Source organism: Globicephala melas, chromosome 16 (genome assembly GCF_963455315.2).
Source record: "Globicephala melas chromosome 16, mGloMel1.2, whole genome shotgun sequence".
Classification (NCBI taxonomy): domain Eukaryota; kingdom Metazoa; phylum Chordata; class Mammalia; order Artiodactyla; family Delphinidae; genus Globicephala; species Globicephala melas.
In genome coordinates, this window is record NC_083329.1 from 60516109 (window position 1) to 60531768 (window position 15660).

At 54.9% G+C, this 15660-nt stretch overlaps 1 protein-coding gene across 1 annotated transcript in view; it reads right to left on the minus strand.

Moving 5' to 3' along the window:
* Positions 1 to 15660, minus strand: part of LOC115856345 (cadherin-23) — a 371688-nt gene that overhangs the window by 175720 nt on the left and 180308 nt on the right. The window contains exon 11 of the mRNA XM_070043924.1: positions 13391 to 13396. Within this exon, the coding sequence (XP_069900025.1) occupies positions 13391 to 13396 (6 nt within the window). The remainder of the gene's footprint in view (positions 1 to 13390; positions 13397 to 15660) is intronic.

Sequence of the window (15660 nt, forward strand, 5' to 3'; positions counted from 1 at the left end):
CATAGAAAATGTTAACGACGTGATAAACAGGCTCGGAAAGTCTTCACATAGTTCATTCAAAAGTGTAAAGGGCACACAACCGACTCCCTTTCCCTGTTGCCCCTCCCTACCCTTTGAGAGCCTTCCCCGGAGACAACCATACCCCAATCCCCGGATCTCTTTCCCCAGAAAATCCATGCATGCAAGAGCATTGCGTATCTACGCCTCCCCTCTTCGACACAAACAGTAGCATGCTCTACACACTGCTGTGTTGGATTTTTTCCACTTAAAACTATGTCCCGAAACTTGTTTCACAATTGTTCAGATAGCTGACGATACGAACAACAATCACACAGCAAACATTCACTGGATGCCTACTCTTTGCCAGACACAGGTCAGAATAACCAGAGAATAACCTTCTGTAGCTGCTGTTGGGAGCCCCTGAGGTAGTGCAAAGCCACATCAGAGCAGGCACACAGGAGGTGCTCAGATGCGAAGGGACTTCAGCGGCTTTTCCTCACCCGTTACTCCGTTCGATCCTCTTCCCATGGGCCACACGGTGCAGATGAAGGAATACTGGAGCTTGGAAACCCCTCCAGAGGAAATGGAATTCACAGAGGTTGGCGGCAGAGTGAGGATAAGAGCCCAGGCCCAGCTCCCAGGCCGGGGTGCCCTCCACACTGAGGGAAACAGAGTCAGGGCCTGATGTGGGCGTCCCCCAACTGCAGCTCCAGGGCACGGGGGGAATGTACTGAAGTTCCACCCAGCAATATGAGTGAGCTGAGCAAACCAAGACGGCATCACTGAGCACTCCAAGGCCGAATCTAAGAGGACGCCAGCAGAGGAGGCTGCCCCAAGAGGAGTTGCTTTAGAAATGAAGGGAAAATGCACTCCAGGTGGAGGAAGTGGCTTTAAACACGAAGCTCTCAGGCCTTAGCGTGTATCAGATTCACCTGGAGGCTTGGTGAACTCCCAATTGCCGTCCTCCCCCAGGAGTATCTGATTCAGTAGATCGGGGGTGGACCTGTGAATTTGCATTTCTAACAAGTTCCAGGTGATGCGGATACCGCTGCTGGTCTGAGACCACCGTTTGAGAACCACTGGCCTAAGCAAGGCACGCAGTGGAGAAGAAGAATTGATGATGAGGCAGACAAGTGAGCTGATTACAAAGGGTCCATGTACAGAAGCCGGGGAGGTTGTTGGGGTATTGGGAGGCTTTGCAGCTCTCCTGGAGTTCCTCTGCAGGCGCCATCTGGAGGGCTCCAGCACGACACTGCTTCCGTGAGCAGTAGGGAGCCACTCTAGGCTCTGGAGCACGGGAACACTGGGGTTCAAAAAGAAAGGTGGGGCTTCCCTGGTGGCGCAGTGGTTGAGAGTCCGCCTGCCAATGCAGGGGACATGGGTTCGAGCCCTAGGGGCCACATGCCGCAGAGCAACCAAGCCCGTGCGCCACAACTACTGAAGCCCATGCGCCTAGAGCCTGTGCTCCCCAACAAAATAAGCCACAGCAATGAGAAGCCTGTGCATCACAACGAAAAATAGCCCCTGCTCGCCACAACTAGAGAAAGCCCGCGTGCAGCAACGAAGACCCAATGCATCCAAGAATAAACAAACTAATTAATTAAAAAAACAACCCACCTGGGGCGCTTTAAAATACCCCCACGCCTAGGCTGCACCCCAGACCAAGGAAATTAGACTTGGGGAGGAGGAGACGAGACATCAGGATTTTGTAATGCTCTTCAGGTTACTCGTTCTAACGTGCACCCGAGGATGAGAACTACTCGGGGACCGCAGTGGCTCTCTGAGTGTTCTACAGGAACGGGTGGCATCACAATCACCCAGGAACTTGTTAGAAATGCAGATTTGGCGGTCACACTCAGGTTTACCATATCAGAAACCCTGGGGGTGGGGCTCAGCACTGCTTTAACAAGCCCTCCAGGTGTTCTGATGCACGCTGAAGTTGGAGAATCACCGGGACCCAGCAAGGCTGGGGGTGAGGGAGTACGCAGGCAGAGGGACTGAGGGGACGCCTGGGAAGGTGGTGCTAGCTCAGTGCAGATGCAGGATGAGCGCCTGGCCAAGCCGGAGCACTTGGGCTTCCGACCTCCTCTCCACCCCAGGGCCTCCTGGCCCCTTCATATGAGATCTCTGGGTCTCAACAAGTGAGGTCAGCTCCCTTCTCGCTGATCTGCCGCCAGGGACTGGAAGTTCACTAGGCTCGACACTGTAGCTGTCAGGACCCCGCATATGGCTGTCCTGAGACCCCGGCTAAATTCCCTCAAATGCTCAGCCTGCCCCTTTCAGAACCTGCCCAGAGGGCTAATTCCCGCTGGGACTTGGCTTGTGACTGTTAATCCCTCGGGATGTGTGTGTGGGATTATTACCCAGTTCATTAAGTTGGTGCAAAACCCCTATTAACTGCAGCCCTCAGCCCAGAGCCTTCTAAAACAGCAGCTTCCATTTACCAAGCCTCTACCGTGTGCTTCATACCTTAACCAAAATTTTCACATCCCAGTGATGTCAGCATCAGTCCACCCTTTTTACAGAGAAGGAAACTGAGGCCAGAGAGGGTAACTTGTTCAAGATGCACAGCTGCCAGTGGATCACTACTGACTCCTACAGAGTCCAAGCTCTTTATCACCTCTCCTGGCCTCCTGCATGCCGGCCCCTCTACAGAACGCTGCTCCTCATGTGTGCAAAGAACTGGCAACAGATGACACTGGAAGACCCTTCCTACCTTCGCTAAATGCCAGGAGCGAGGCCCAAGGGGCAAAGCGCGCCTCTGCCAAGATCAGGGAGCCAGGTGGAGCGGAGGGGAGCCCAGGCTGTAGGAGGGTGCGGCCCTGCTCCTCTGGGTCCTGTGTCCTCCACGCCCTTGCTCCTTGCAGCCCGTTCGGGGGTGGGGAGCCGAGTGCGCGCTGCTTAGTGGGGCGGGGCGGGAGGGGGGAGGGGGAGAGGCAGGAGGCCCTCTTGGAGCTGTCGAGGGGCAATTTTGTTGGGAGAGGAGATAAAGAGGAACATCAAAAGGATCCCAGTGTGTGTGGAGAGGAGCCCAGTGGATTAAATTCTCTTCCAGCCAGGAGAGGCGATGAGAATGTTGATAGCCGGCAGCCGCGGGTCCCAGAGCCGAGCTGCAGCGCCGGCCCCTCCCCGCACCGGGCTGGGTGCCGGCTGGCTGCCCGTGGGGCTGCGACAGTTTGGCTTTCTTTATTTATTGGAGGGGAGGGACGCATGAAATCACTCCTCACTCTTCCCGCCCCGTGCAGCGAGCTACGCTTTGCTCCTGGTGACTGAAGTCTTGGCACCACCGTCCCCTACCCCGTGGAGGGCAGCACACCAGCCCCCAGCCCAAGGTATAGGCCGCTGCCAGCAGGGGCTGCCTCCCCAGCCTCGACTCCCCAAAGCTCCCCTCCCACTCCTGGAAGTGGAGGGGTGGCCTTGAGGGCGGTCAGAGCAGAGCTTGCCCGGCAAGGACGTTCCTGCCTAGCATCTTTGCAGCTCCCACAGCCAATACTGGCTCCGTGATTGACCCAGTGTTGTTTTTCAACTATGTATTGAGAGGTTATTATGTGCTGGGTCCTCTACAACTGTTAGCTCACTGAGCGCTCACGACAACCCTGGCGGGGTCCCGGGTGGCGTTCACACTGGTTAACAGCTGCCATGTGCAGGGCCCTTCCCTCCTCTTGGGGAGCAGATTCCACCCAGTCAGGCCATTAGGCTTGGAGGTGTCCTGGGTGCTCTCAGAGCCTGCACCTGACTTCTCACTGGATATGGCTTCCCCCAGTCACATCCCCTGTGGCCTCGGGCCACTGGTACTTCCCTCTGCAGGTGACCTGGTTCCCAAAGGGAGGAAGGCCTGACGCAGCCCCCAGACTCCTTCCCTGGATGTGAGACCTGCAGGTGCGTTCCTCATCCTGCTGACTCCTGCCTGGTTCTCCCCACCCTGAGGCACCTCCCTGCTGAGGTGGCACCAGTTTGCCCCTTAGAGACGCTCATCTCCCTCCACTGTTGGTCAGGGTAGCGGGCGGGTTGGTGACCCAGTGGTGTAATACAGCGGAGAGAATGGGGTTCAGGGCTGGGAACAGGCTCTGCTGCTTCCTGGCTGTGTGGCCTTGGGCAACGCACCTCCACTGCTGGAGCCTCAATGTCTTCCTCTGTGAAGTGGGGAGAATAAAGCACACCCCACAGGACTAAGCAGCAGTGTTGTCTCTGCTTCACCAGGTTTTGGTGCCTGACTTGTGGGTTATGTTTTCTTGCCCAAGACAGGAGGCTCCCTGATGGCAGGAGCCTTGTGTGTGTGTTTCCTTTGTACCCAAATGCTAGGGGACCCTCACCCCACCCTATGAACCACGATGTGCCCTGGAGGGGACCTTAATTCCTTTCAATAGACGAGGAAGAACCAGGGTCACGTGCATGTAGAGGGGACTAGGGACTCTGCAGTGTTGTGAACCAAGACGAAGAAGGCCCAGGGATCCCCAGAGGTACCCAGAGAGCTCTGTGGGCTGGTGGGACACCCTTAGCTCAAGGTGGGAATGGTGCTGGGGACCTGGAATGCGGAGATGGGCCCACAGAGTCAGTGCCACCCTCGCAGAAGCCCTGTCCAAAATTCAGGCCAGCCAGGGAACAGCCCTCTGACCAGTGATTCCAAGGTGTGAGGCCCTAAGCTTCAGCGGTGGCTAAAAGCACAGGCTTTGGAGTTAGCCCTGAGTCCAGATGCGGGTACTACCCTTTCCAGCTGTGTGATTTTTGCACAGTTTTATCTCCTTGAACCTCAACTTCCTCACCTGCAAAATGGGAAGAATGAAGCCTACCTGATAGGGCTATTGTGGGAGAGCAGCAAAATATTAGTAAAGTGCTTGGGATGGAGTAAATGCTCAGTAAAGGAGAGTGGTTACTGTTCTGCAAGGGGAGGGAGGGAGAGACGTACCCCTGGGGAGGGGCTGATTTCTAGACCTTGGCTTGGCCAGGAATGAGAGGGGCAGGCAGAGAAGGACAAAGGCTTGGATGTGTGCAGGGGTGAGGGGACCCCCCATCCTGGGCAGGGGGCCCTAGGCCTCCCTCCCTCTTCCACTGTGCCCTGTTGGTCTAATCCATGCTATTGAATGGCAGAAAATCAAAAGTCCACGGAAGATGTATTCTTCATCACTCCTTTGTCCATCCTTTCACTTAACTAACTCCAGTCAGACATGCCCAAGTGAACTTGGCAGGGGGCCGGCCTCTCCTCACCCCTTCACTTCAAAACTTGCTGCTTCTTTCCCCAGCCCCACACTTAAGGGGGGCACCGAGTTGCTCTGGCCCCGCCCGCCTGCCCAGGGCAGCTCTCCCCCACCCACTGCGCAGGCTGCCCACTGTGAAGGCGGAGTCCAGGGGACAATGGGGAGAAGCCCTGCACTGTCATTGCCTCCATCCCCTGACTCCGCCTCAGTCCCCAGGGACCTGCCAAGCTTCAGAGTCTGGGAGAGCTGATGCCGGCACGTCCCCATTAATTTCTGGGTGAATGGCCACCTTCTGTCTCCTTGTGTTCCTCCCACCCCCTCCAGTTACTGGGCGTGGTGTCCCAACTCCAGAGACCCAGCAAAGCCCATGTCACATGGTGGTAGCTCAGCTCTGCTGTGTCTTCTTCTTCTGCATCCCAGGCTTGCCTGGCTCAGAGCCTCAGCTTCTCCACCCTGGGAGTGGGCCAACTCTCAGGCCTGAATCAGAGATGGTGGGCACTGCCCCTGGTTGACCAACTGTCCCAGTTGGCCTGGGCCTGGGAGGGTTCCCAGGATGCAGCAGGGTGAAGGACAGCCCTCATTTCAGGCTCTCCGTCCACCTACACCCCCTTCCCAAGCTCCTCTGTGGTGTAGACCCTTGAACAGTGTGAGCCTGAGGTCAGGAACCAGGGATCTGAGGTTCTCTCTGGATCTGCCATTCCTCTCTGGGGCAGGACCTTTTATCTCTCTGGGCCTAGGTTCCCTGATCTGCAAAATGGGAAGCTCGGACTGGGTGATTCTCTAAGGGCCCGTTAACACCTGCTGTGCTCTTTCAAACTGCTTTTCGCACTTGCTCTGTCCACTCCTCTCTCCAAGCCTTCTCTGATCCTTCTCTCTCTCCCCTTCCCTCCCTCTCCATCTTTTCTCTCTTCTCCTTTTGCTTTTATCCCTCTTCTCCCTGTTTTCTTCCCCCTCTCCTCTCCCCTTTCCCTTTTCATTTTCTCCCTCCTTTACCTTCGACCTCCAACTCTTCCTCTCTCCCTCCTCCTCCTCCCCCCATCGCCCTTCCTCTGCTTCCCCCTCCTCCAACCCTCTCTCCGGCAGACCTGGCCCTCCTCTCCCCAGGTTATCTGTTGAATTCCACACACTTCCACACACGCCTGCACAGACAGGATCAATCCGAGGCTGCCTTGCCTTCAGCTTATCTCTGCTCCAAATAATTGATTTTCCCTCTTTAAGAGTAATTTGTTGGTGAATTCCATGTATTGCAATAACCCCTGTGAAATCTAATTCAATCCTATTGGCACCTGGCACTTTAGAGAAAGAATACTAGAGAGCTGTCAGTTCCATCACTAGCAGACGTGTGTATTATTCATCTACAGAAGAGATCCAGAGGTGGGCAGGTGCTCCTCACCTGCACGTGCACACCTCCCTCCCTCCCTCTCTCCCTCTCTCCCTCCCTTCCTCTCTCCCTCCCGAGGGATCTGGTCTGTCAGCCCTGCAGCCAACCCCAGCTCTTCTGGGAAATGAATTACAATGTGCATTGGGTACATGCATTAAGGTAAATGAGGGACAGGTGCTTTCAAATTGTTTTCCTAATTTGCAGCCCATTACCCTAGTGCACTATGGGGACCTCACCCAGCTACACCTGTCAGCTTGTTTCTTTCCTTGCCCTTCTCCCCACCCCTTCTGTCCCTGGGTGCTGAGTCCCAACTCCAGGGACCCAGCAAAGCCCATGTCAAGCGGGGGTAGCTCAGCTCTGCTGTCTCTTTCTCTTCTGTGTTCCAGGCCTGTCTGGTTCAGAGCCTTGGAGTGGGCCCCCTCTCAAGCCTGCATCGTTAATGATGGGCACTGCCCCTGGTTGACCAGCTGTCTCAGTTTGCCTGAGACTGAGAGGGTTCCTGAGATGCGGGCTTAAAGTGCTAAAACCTTGGCAATCTCAGGCATATTAGGATAATAGGTCCCCAACTCTACGAAGAGAGTCTGAGAGCCCAGCAGGGGCCGGCTGGCACCACTGTCCAGGTGTGGAGGTCATGCGCTGGGTGTGGAAAACAAGGTGTCTAAGCATCTAGTTCCAACCACACCAGCCCCTGTGTCCCATAGGTGCTCCCCAAAGTCTGAGCTGACTTCGGAGGCTCCAACCCCCAAGCAGCTCACACACAGGAGCTGGTCCTTACCAATGAGGAGGGTGCACAGCGGACTAGCAGCTTTTGCTCAGCCTTGGTGACCATGGCTCTGGGTGGGCTCCGTCTGGGGGTCACAGGTGCCACCTATGTCCACTAGATACAGCAAAGCTAACTGTACCCACCCCTAGAGATGGAACCAGTCGCTCTGGCCTCATTTCTATGCCCCAAGCGAATAGCCATTTCCTCCAAATCTTTAGGCTACCCTGGACTCCTAGGGACCTGAGCAATCAGCCCAGTGGGTACTTACTGAAACAAAGTGGCTTCAGGGCGTACCTGTCAGGAGGGCTAGGCTCCCCTTAATAGTGCCCGTGGGTGTGGCTGAACGGCAAGCTTTATGTGGAAAGCCCAGGGCTCAAAGGGACCTTTCCAGGCCCACACATGCAGAGACTGCTGCCCAGGCCAGAGGTACTGGACTGGTACCTCCGCGAGCAAAGGGCAGAGGGACCATGTGAGATTCATGAGGCCCGAGCTCTTAATTCCGGAACAATATGCTCCACCCCACAAGATCCCACGGGAGCCAGGCCACGGCCGCCTCATCGTTTCCTCCCTCTCTCCTGCATGGGGCCCTGTTAGAAGGCACCTGTCCGAAGTGGAAAGCTTAAGGATTTCTTCCTTGTGGCCCGGCCTCCAGCGCAGGCGGCCACTTTGCTAACATTAAAGTCTGCCATTCTGGTCAGAATCTGCCAACTTGGACGTCACCCTCACACCTGGCTTCAATCCCCTTTCTCACTCCACTGGCAAACTCTGCACCCGAGTTTTGGCTGGGGTTGGGGCAGTGGGTGAAGTGTAAGTGTACTCAGAGCTGCAGGGAGGAGAGGCCAAAAGAAAGGGTGTGCATCCCAGTCTGCCCCTCCCTCCGGGGGTCCCTTCTGCAGAGGATCACAAGCCCTGAGGGGCAGGGCCACAGCAGGAGGACGGGGAGCCTGGCTGGGCTGGTGGAGGGGGTGTCCAGCCTCTGCTTCCTGGCTGGGCCCTCTAGGGGCCTCGGCCTCGGGGCAGGGAGGGGCAGGGTGCAGAGCTGGGAGTGGGCCTTGCACTGAGCAGCCGCCTGGCTCTGTCCATTTACCGTGCTAAAACTATCTCCCTGTTCCCACAGAGAGAGAAATGTGGCAAGGCAAAGAAATCTACACGCCTCATGGAGATCAGGAGGGGGACTCTGCCTGCCCGCGCTAATCACACCACTTTATATTCCTCTGCCTCTCCAAGAGCGAGTCCACCTTCCCCATGCCTCTGGGTGGCAGGGACGGGTGGAGAGGGATCCCATTGCCTCAAGAGGCTTGGCGGAGGGGGGCCAGGTAGAACTCAAGACAATTTAGAGGCCATGACCCTGGGTGTCCTGGGAGCCAGAGGGCAGTGGGTGATTTCATCTCCTTCCTGCCCTCTGCTGGGTGCAGCTGCCCAGACTTGGGGCCCCTTCCCTGAGAACAAAGGCACCACAAATGCCCTAAGGAAAGGGTCCTAGGCTGGGACAGGGCACTGGGCTCCAGGCAGATGGGTGACCATGCCTGATGACAGTGTCGCTCAGCTGCCCTTGGGCATCCTGAAGTCAAACCCGGGCACAGCTGCCCAGGTTTGCAAAGAGCCCTGCCTACATGACCCATGCCATGGCTTCCCAGGCACACAGGTACTGGCCACATAGTAACTGTGGTTAAACAGACAAAGCAATACAGGCATGAGTGAATGAGCTGCAGGTATGTATCTGTGAATGTGTGGGTGTGAGAAAAAATCAGAAGACAGAGACAGTGGGAAGGGGGGCAAAGACGGATGATCTGATTCAAAGAAAAGCTGACAAAGATAAACAGAGAGAGACTCGGAGACAGAACAGGCAAGGGTGGTGGAGGGCATTCAGATGAAGAACTAAGTTGAGAGAATGATGAAACCAGGAGCCTGGCCACGCCCAGCAGAGTGGTGCCAGCTGCCGTCTTTTCCTCCATCTAGCTGCTTCCCACGCCTGCCCTTTTTTTTTTTTTTTTTTGCGGTACGCGGGCCTCTCACTGTCGTGGCCTCTCCCATTGCGGAGCACAGGCTCCGGACGCGCAGGCTCAGCGGCCATGGCTCACGGGCCCAGCCGCTCCGCGGCATGTGGGACCTTCTCGGACCGGGGCACGAACCCGTGTCCCCTGCAACGGCAGGCGGATCTCAACCACTGCACCACCAGGGAAGGCCTCGCCTGCCCTTTTGAGCTTCTGCCACTTCCACCTCTGGGATTCCAAACCCTAGCCTCACTCCAACCCTCATCTTTTTTCACGGAGCCCACATCCAGCCCTTGCCCATCTGCGCTCTCTGCCATCACCCTGTCCTCTTTCTCCTTCTGTCCAGATTAATGAACCTAAAGCACTTCTCTGAGGGTATCACTCATACTCAAGAACTGTCGATGATGGCTCCTGACCGCCTGCTGAATTAGGTTCAAACTCATGGTGGCATTCATGGCCCTGGAGCCTACCCTTCTCCCTTACAGGGGGGTGGTATTACATATTTGTTGAATTAAATGACAGTGGAGAGAAGGATGGTGCTATCTGAGCATAAAAGTCCATCAGTGGTGCTATTTATGCGGGTACCTTTCACGTCATCTTTTTTGGGGGGGATGTGGGTGGAAAGGTCTTCAATAATATAAATTTTTAGAAATTTTATAATTAACATGCAGTGAAATTGACATTTTGGGGTATACAGTTCTACGCATCTTAGAATATATAGCTTTGCATTCCCCCATCACAAACAGGATGCAGAACAGGTCCACCCCCACCCCAAACTCCCTTGTGCTATCCCTTTCCGGTCACCCCTCTCTTACCCCTAACCCCTAGTAACCACTGATGGGTTCTTTGTCACTAGACTTTTGTCTTTTGAGAATGTCATAGAATCACACAGGACGTCTGTCGCCTTTGAGACTGGCTGCTCTCACTCAGCAGAATGCCTTTCAGATCCATTCGATTCTCACTTCACCTGTGGCCTGCTTATTTAAGCACAGTCCAGTTCCTATAGGATGAGTTAGCATATCTGCGTGGACTGCAGAGCTAGGGAAGGAAAGTCCTGTATCCCTCTAAGGGCAGGGCCAAGCCGGTGTACTAGGGAGGGCTTTGAAGGTGGGCGGGAGAAGAGGGTTAAGTGGATTTAAAAAAACAAACAGAAAAAAGCCTGGTGGACCTGCTCAGTAAATGTCAGTGGATTTGGACCTTCCCTAATGAGGGTAATTAAGAGTCCTTATGCGGAGAACAGAAAAGTAAATACAGATATGTATGCTAATTGGGGACTACTGATAGATGTTCAGGCGGCTGCCTCCTGTCTCCCCACCACTGTCTCAATCGTTCTCCTGGCCTTCAGTGCTGCCTCTTGGCCTTCCTCCTCCCTCAGGGGTCGCTCCTTCTCAGTGTCTTTGCTGGTTCGTCCTCATCTTCCCTAACATGAACGCTGAGGTGCCCTCAGCCCCCAGTCCTGCTCTCTGCTCTTACCCACACCCCTTTCCTTGGGTGAGCCTGGTTAGACCCACGGCTTTAACTACAACCCAGACGCTGGCAACGCTCCCATTTTCCCCTCCAGCCTGGACCCACACAGTGTGGCTGGAGCCTCCTTGGCTCGAGAGGCTCCTGTCGGATTTCTAGGATCGCGGAGAGCCAGCTGACGTCATGCTGGTAGCTTGAGATAGGCCATGGTAGGAGTATGTACACCAGAGAGATCACCAAGTGCTACATGTTAGGGTCCTCCAACCCCAGAGCCGCTTGCTGGGCGTTTACCAGCACACCCCCTCTGTCTTCCCGGCATTTCCACTTGAATGTCTAACGAGCATGTCAAACCTAACATGTTGAAAGCTAAGCCACGGATTCCACCTTCCCCTCACCAAAGCTACTGCTTCACTATCTCAGGAAGTAAGAACTCCAGTTTCCTAACTGCTCAAGTCAAACAGCTCGTGCAGTCATTCTCAAGGACCCCCATCACCCCAGCAAATCCTCTCCCTTCAAATCACGCCCAGGAGGTGACCACTCCCCACCCCTGCACACAGCCGTCTGCCCACTTACTGCCCTCGCCTCCTAGGAATGGTCCTGCCCTGCATTGTCTATGGACCCAGGCAGCCAGTGCATCCTTAAAGTTTTGTAATTGAGATAAAATTCATCATTTTAGCCATCTTTTTTTTTTTTTTTTTTTTTGGCAGTACGCGGGCCTCTCCCGTTGCGGAGCACAGGCTCCAGACGCACAGGCTCAGCGGCCATGGCTCATGGGCCCAGCCACTCCGCGGCATGTGGGATCTTCCCGGACCGGGGCACGAACCCGTGTCTCCTGCAACGGCAGGCGGACTCTCAACCACTGGGCCACCAGGGAAGCCCACGTTAGCCATCTTAATGTGTACGATTCAGTGGTTTTGAGCGTATTCCCCACGTTGTACAACCGCCACCTGTATCTAGTTCTAAAACAGTTTTATCATCCCCAAAGGAAATCCTGTACCACGAGCAGTCCCTCCTCATTCCCGTTCCCTCCAGCCCCTGCGAACACCAAGGCGCCTTCTGTCTCTGTGGATCGCCTGTTCGGGACACTTCATGTAAATGGAATCCCCCACTGTGTGGCTGTTTGTGTCTGGCTTCTTTCGCCTGCGTCCTGCTTTCTAGGTTCACCTGTGTCGCGCATGGATCAGAACTTCATTACCGTAACAGCTGAATAAGATTCCACTGTACGGAGACAGCACCTTTGTTTATCTACTCATCAGGTGCTGGGCATCTGGGTTGTTTCCAGAGACGGTCCTTTTGAAACTTTGGTCCGATCAAGTGCCTTGTTCCCTGCTCACGATCATCTTCCTGCCTCCGAAAGCAGAGCCTCAGAAACAGCCAGGCTTGTCTGCCCTCCCCCAGCCCACGGGCCTCCTCGTGGCTTCCTCGACGTGCAGGCACACTCCTGCCTCAGAGCCACCAGGCCGGCTGCTCCCTCTGCCTGGAATGCTCTTCCTCCAAGCAGCCACACAGCTCACCCGCCACTTCACTGAGGTCTCTCCTCATACGTCATCTTATTGGAGAGACTTCCTCTAACCCCTTCCCCTCCCAAGCACTCCCTTAGGCCCCTCACTCTGCTTTATATTTTCTCCATGGCTCTCATCACCACTGGACATAATATACATCGATTTGTTTCTTCAGCCTTCCACTGCTGGCACATACACTGCCCGAGGGCTGGACTTCGCCTGTGTGTTCACTTACGAACAGTGCCTAGAAGAGCATGTGGCACGCAGTAGGTGCTCAACAAATACCTGCTGAATAAATGAACGAACGACTGATTCCCGCCTCCCACTCAATGCAAGAGTCCCTCTAGGGCATCTCTTTCCTCTGGCCCCCGGCCTGCTCCCCTGCGTGCTTCACTAGCTGCTCGCTGTGTATCGCTGGCCCTGCTCTGTGACCTCACGTGGAAGGTTCCTGTCTAAATTCGTTGTGCTCAAGTGAGAAGAGCAGAGGTACCTTCTGCCTGTTGACACTAGGCTCAGGGCCCTTGTCAGGACAAAGGAGAGGGAAATACACTCTTCTCTGCACCGAAACATCCTTCCAACTTGGGATGTAAACATATGACAACACTGATCTCGAAAACTTCTCTCACTCCCAATTCCCTTTTCAAATTCAATGGAGAAGGTCTGGAGAGGAAGGAGGAAACATCTGCCCTAGGCCTTCATGGACAGAATGACAACACAGCCATGAAACCTTGCCTTGCATCGAAAGCCTCCTACCCACCTCCCGGCCCATCCCTGCACCATTCTCCCCGCTCAGGGGACAGAGGCAGCAGGAGCCCAGGAAAGCAGGGGAGGATGCTCCCCGGCCTCCTCGGTGGCCGGCCCTCCCCAAGGCTGCTCCACAGGGCTCTGCACTCCCTGTGCCTTGCTGATGAGGATGTCTCACAGCCCATGGTCACGGTGACGGGGTGGGATACACAGGCACAGCTCCTAGCTGAGCTCTGCTTATCCCTACCCTTCAAGACGGGGATGAACAAGACACACCACCAGTTGCTGTTGGGGCCGTGACAGCGGGTGGCAAATGGGGCAGGTGGGCGAGTGTGGGAGTTAGAAACCACGTTCTAGGGAGAGGCTGGGCTCACCAGGGCCCGTGGTGAAGGGGCACCAGAGTGGGCATGACCCAACCAAGAGGCGACGGAGAGAGCATGAAGTTTGTTAGTTCTGTTTATGATCCGGGTGGGGGTCTCCAGGAAGACCAGACGCTGCTTTTAGGGGGATAAAATGATTGCCGGTACTTCCCATCCGTGCCAATGGGAGGTGGTGGGTGTGGGGAAGGGAGCTGGGTAAAAGGGGAGCAATCCCCCAGATCCAACATGGAAGATGACCTCCAGCCGCTGGAGGGGACTCTAGAGCTGTGGGTACTTGGGTGGGGAGGGGTGAGGTATGGGTGCTGGCACTACAGCTGCCAAACAGGCCCTGCCTGCTTCACACCCCCGCCAGGGCTACGGGGCCTGGCGTAAGAAGCATGCTAAGTAGATTTACGGTGAGACTGAATTGGGAGGGGTCTGAATCATGTCGAGGACACCCTCTGCTCCTCAGGGAGGCTGGAGCTTAGCATGCTGGGAGGAATCACACCGCGGGATGCAGCCACGCACGGAAAAATCCTTAGCCAAGGCAACTGGGGAGAAATTAATGGGAAAAAGCACCGATGGGGCTGCCCTGCTCCCCCTGGCTTTCTTTCCAGAGCGGCTTTGCTTTGAAGTCAAAAGATATTTTCCTGGTGAGCCTAAATCTTGAGGGAGGAACCCTAAAATATGTATTGAAGCTGTGACACGGCAGAGGTCTCGCAGACAGACGCCTGCCCGCAGCCAGGGCAGAGGCGGGGAACAGATGCGCAGAGTGGTGCTCACCCAGGCACCACGGATCGCAGGTCCCGGCTATGCTGACTGTGCTTTGGGTGGACGCTTAACCCCTGCTTTGCAACAGAACCACCAGAAAACCTTTCAGAAATAGGAGTAGCCAGGATGGGCACCTGGCTGGGGGGAGAGGGCTTAGGCAATGTGCCGTGCCTTGGTAGTTCCCTGGGCCAGACCCCTTGTCTTCTACCTCCTCTCTGCTTTACTTCAGTGATGAAATCACAAGCTGGGCGAGAGGTACAGGATGCTGGAGGCATTCCATCTACTTCCCTCATACCCCGCGGGGGATTCAGTGGGAGGTGGGTCATTTCCAGCCAGATCCCAGTTATCTCCCTAATGGAGGGGAAAGAAGGGCCTGGATGATTGGATAATCGCACATCCACAGGGAGCAGAAACCTACATCTGCCTCCACCGATGCTGGCAGCCTGCCCTCCCCTCTCTCCCTCATCTCTCGTCACTGCTTCTAGACTTTGGTTTCTAGTTCCAATTGCTTTGGAAAATAGGAAAGCAGAGGTCCATGTGCTGGGTCACATCAGCAGGTAGGGAGAGTTTAGGGCAGCTGGGATCACTCCCTAGGGTGCCAGGGATGTAGATTTCCTGTGCCTCTACTGCAAAGTAGATGTTGGTGGGTGGATTTATGGGGCCCAGTTGAACAGTGGCCTGGAGGGTCCAGAGCCGGAAAATGGACCCTCAGCTGAATGTCTGACATGGAGAAAGTGGCCTCTCTGTTCTTACCCCACCTCACCCCAAATGGATGTGCAGCTCAGGATGGCAACTCTGAGAACCACTGGAAGGTCAGCCTTACAGCAAAAGCCCAAGGAGGGAGTCCGGCTGAAGGGGGTCAGTTAGTGAGGACAGGGATTAAGGAGGAGTCTTCCCTCTTTTTCGTGCCATGGACCCTAGTTACAGTCTAGTAACCCCCACAGACCCCCTTAAGAGAATAACATTTTAATTGCATAAAATAAAACACACGGGACCACAATGTCAATTAATTATCTTGAAATACAGTTATCAAAGCATTTAAAAAGGGTGTTAGAGTAGAATTATGTGCTTCTTAATGCATAAAACAATGAGATTCGGCAGCAGGTCTAATATACACCGTAATTTCAAAGTAGTGAAGAGTGTAAATGATATTTTGAGATCCCTGTGACACCTGTAATGCGATATGAAAATATCTGAGATTTCTCTTGGGCTCAGAGTCACAGGTACTACTAAGGCCGCTGTGGTTTCTTTCTATTTCATAATTAAAGGGAGTGCAAAAGTTCAGGTAGAGGTTAGCAAAAATAAAGATGCAGATTTTTCTCCATTCAGGGTCAAGGATGCCTTGGCGAGTCAGTGGGCTCCCATCCTGGATTAAGAACCCCTGGACTAAAAGGATGCCTGGGAGGGGCCCATGGGGCCCGCCCCACAACCTTGCAGGGCTGTGTGGGGAGGAGGGCCAGAGGAACCGCAGGCTGGACAGACTGACT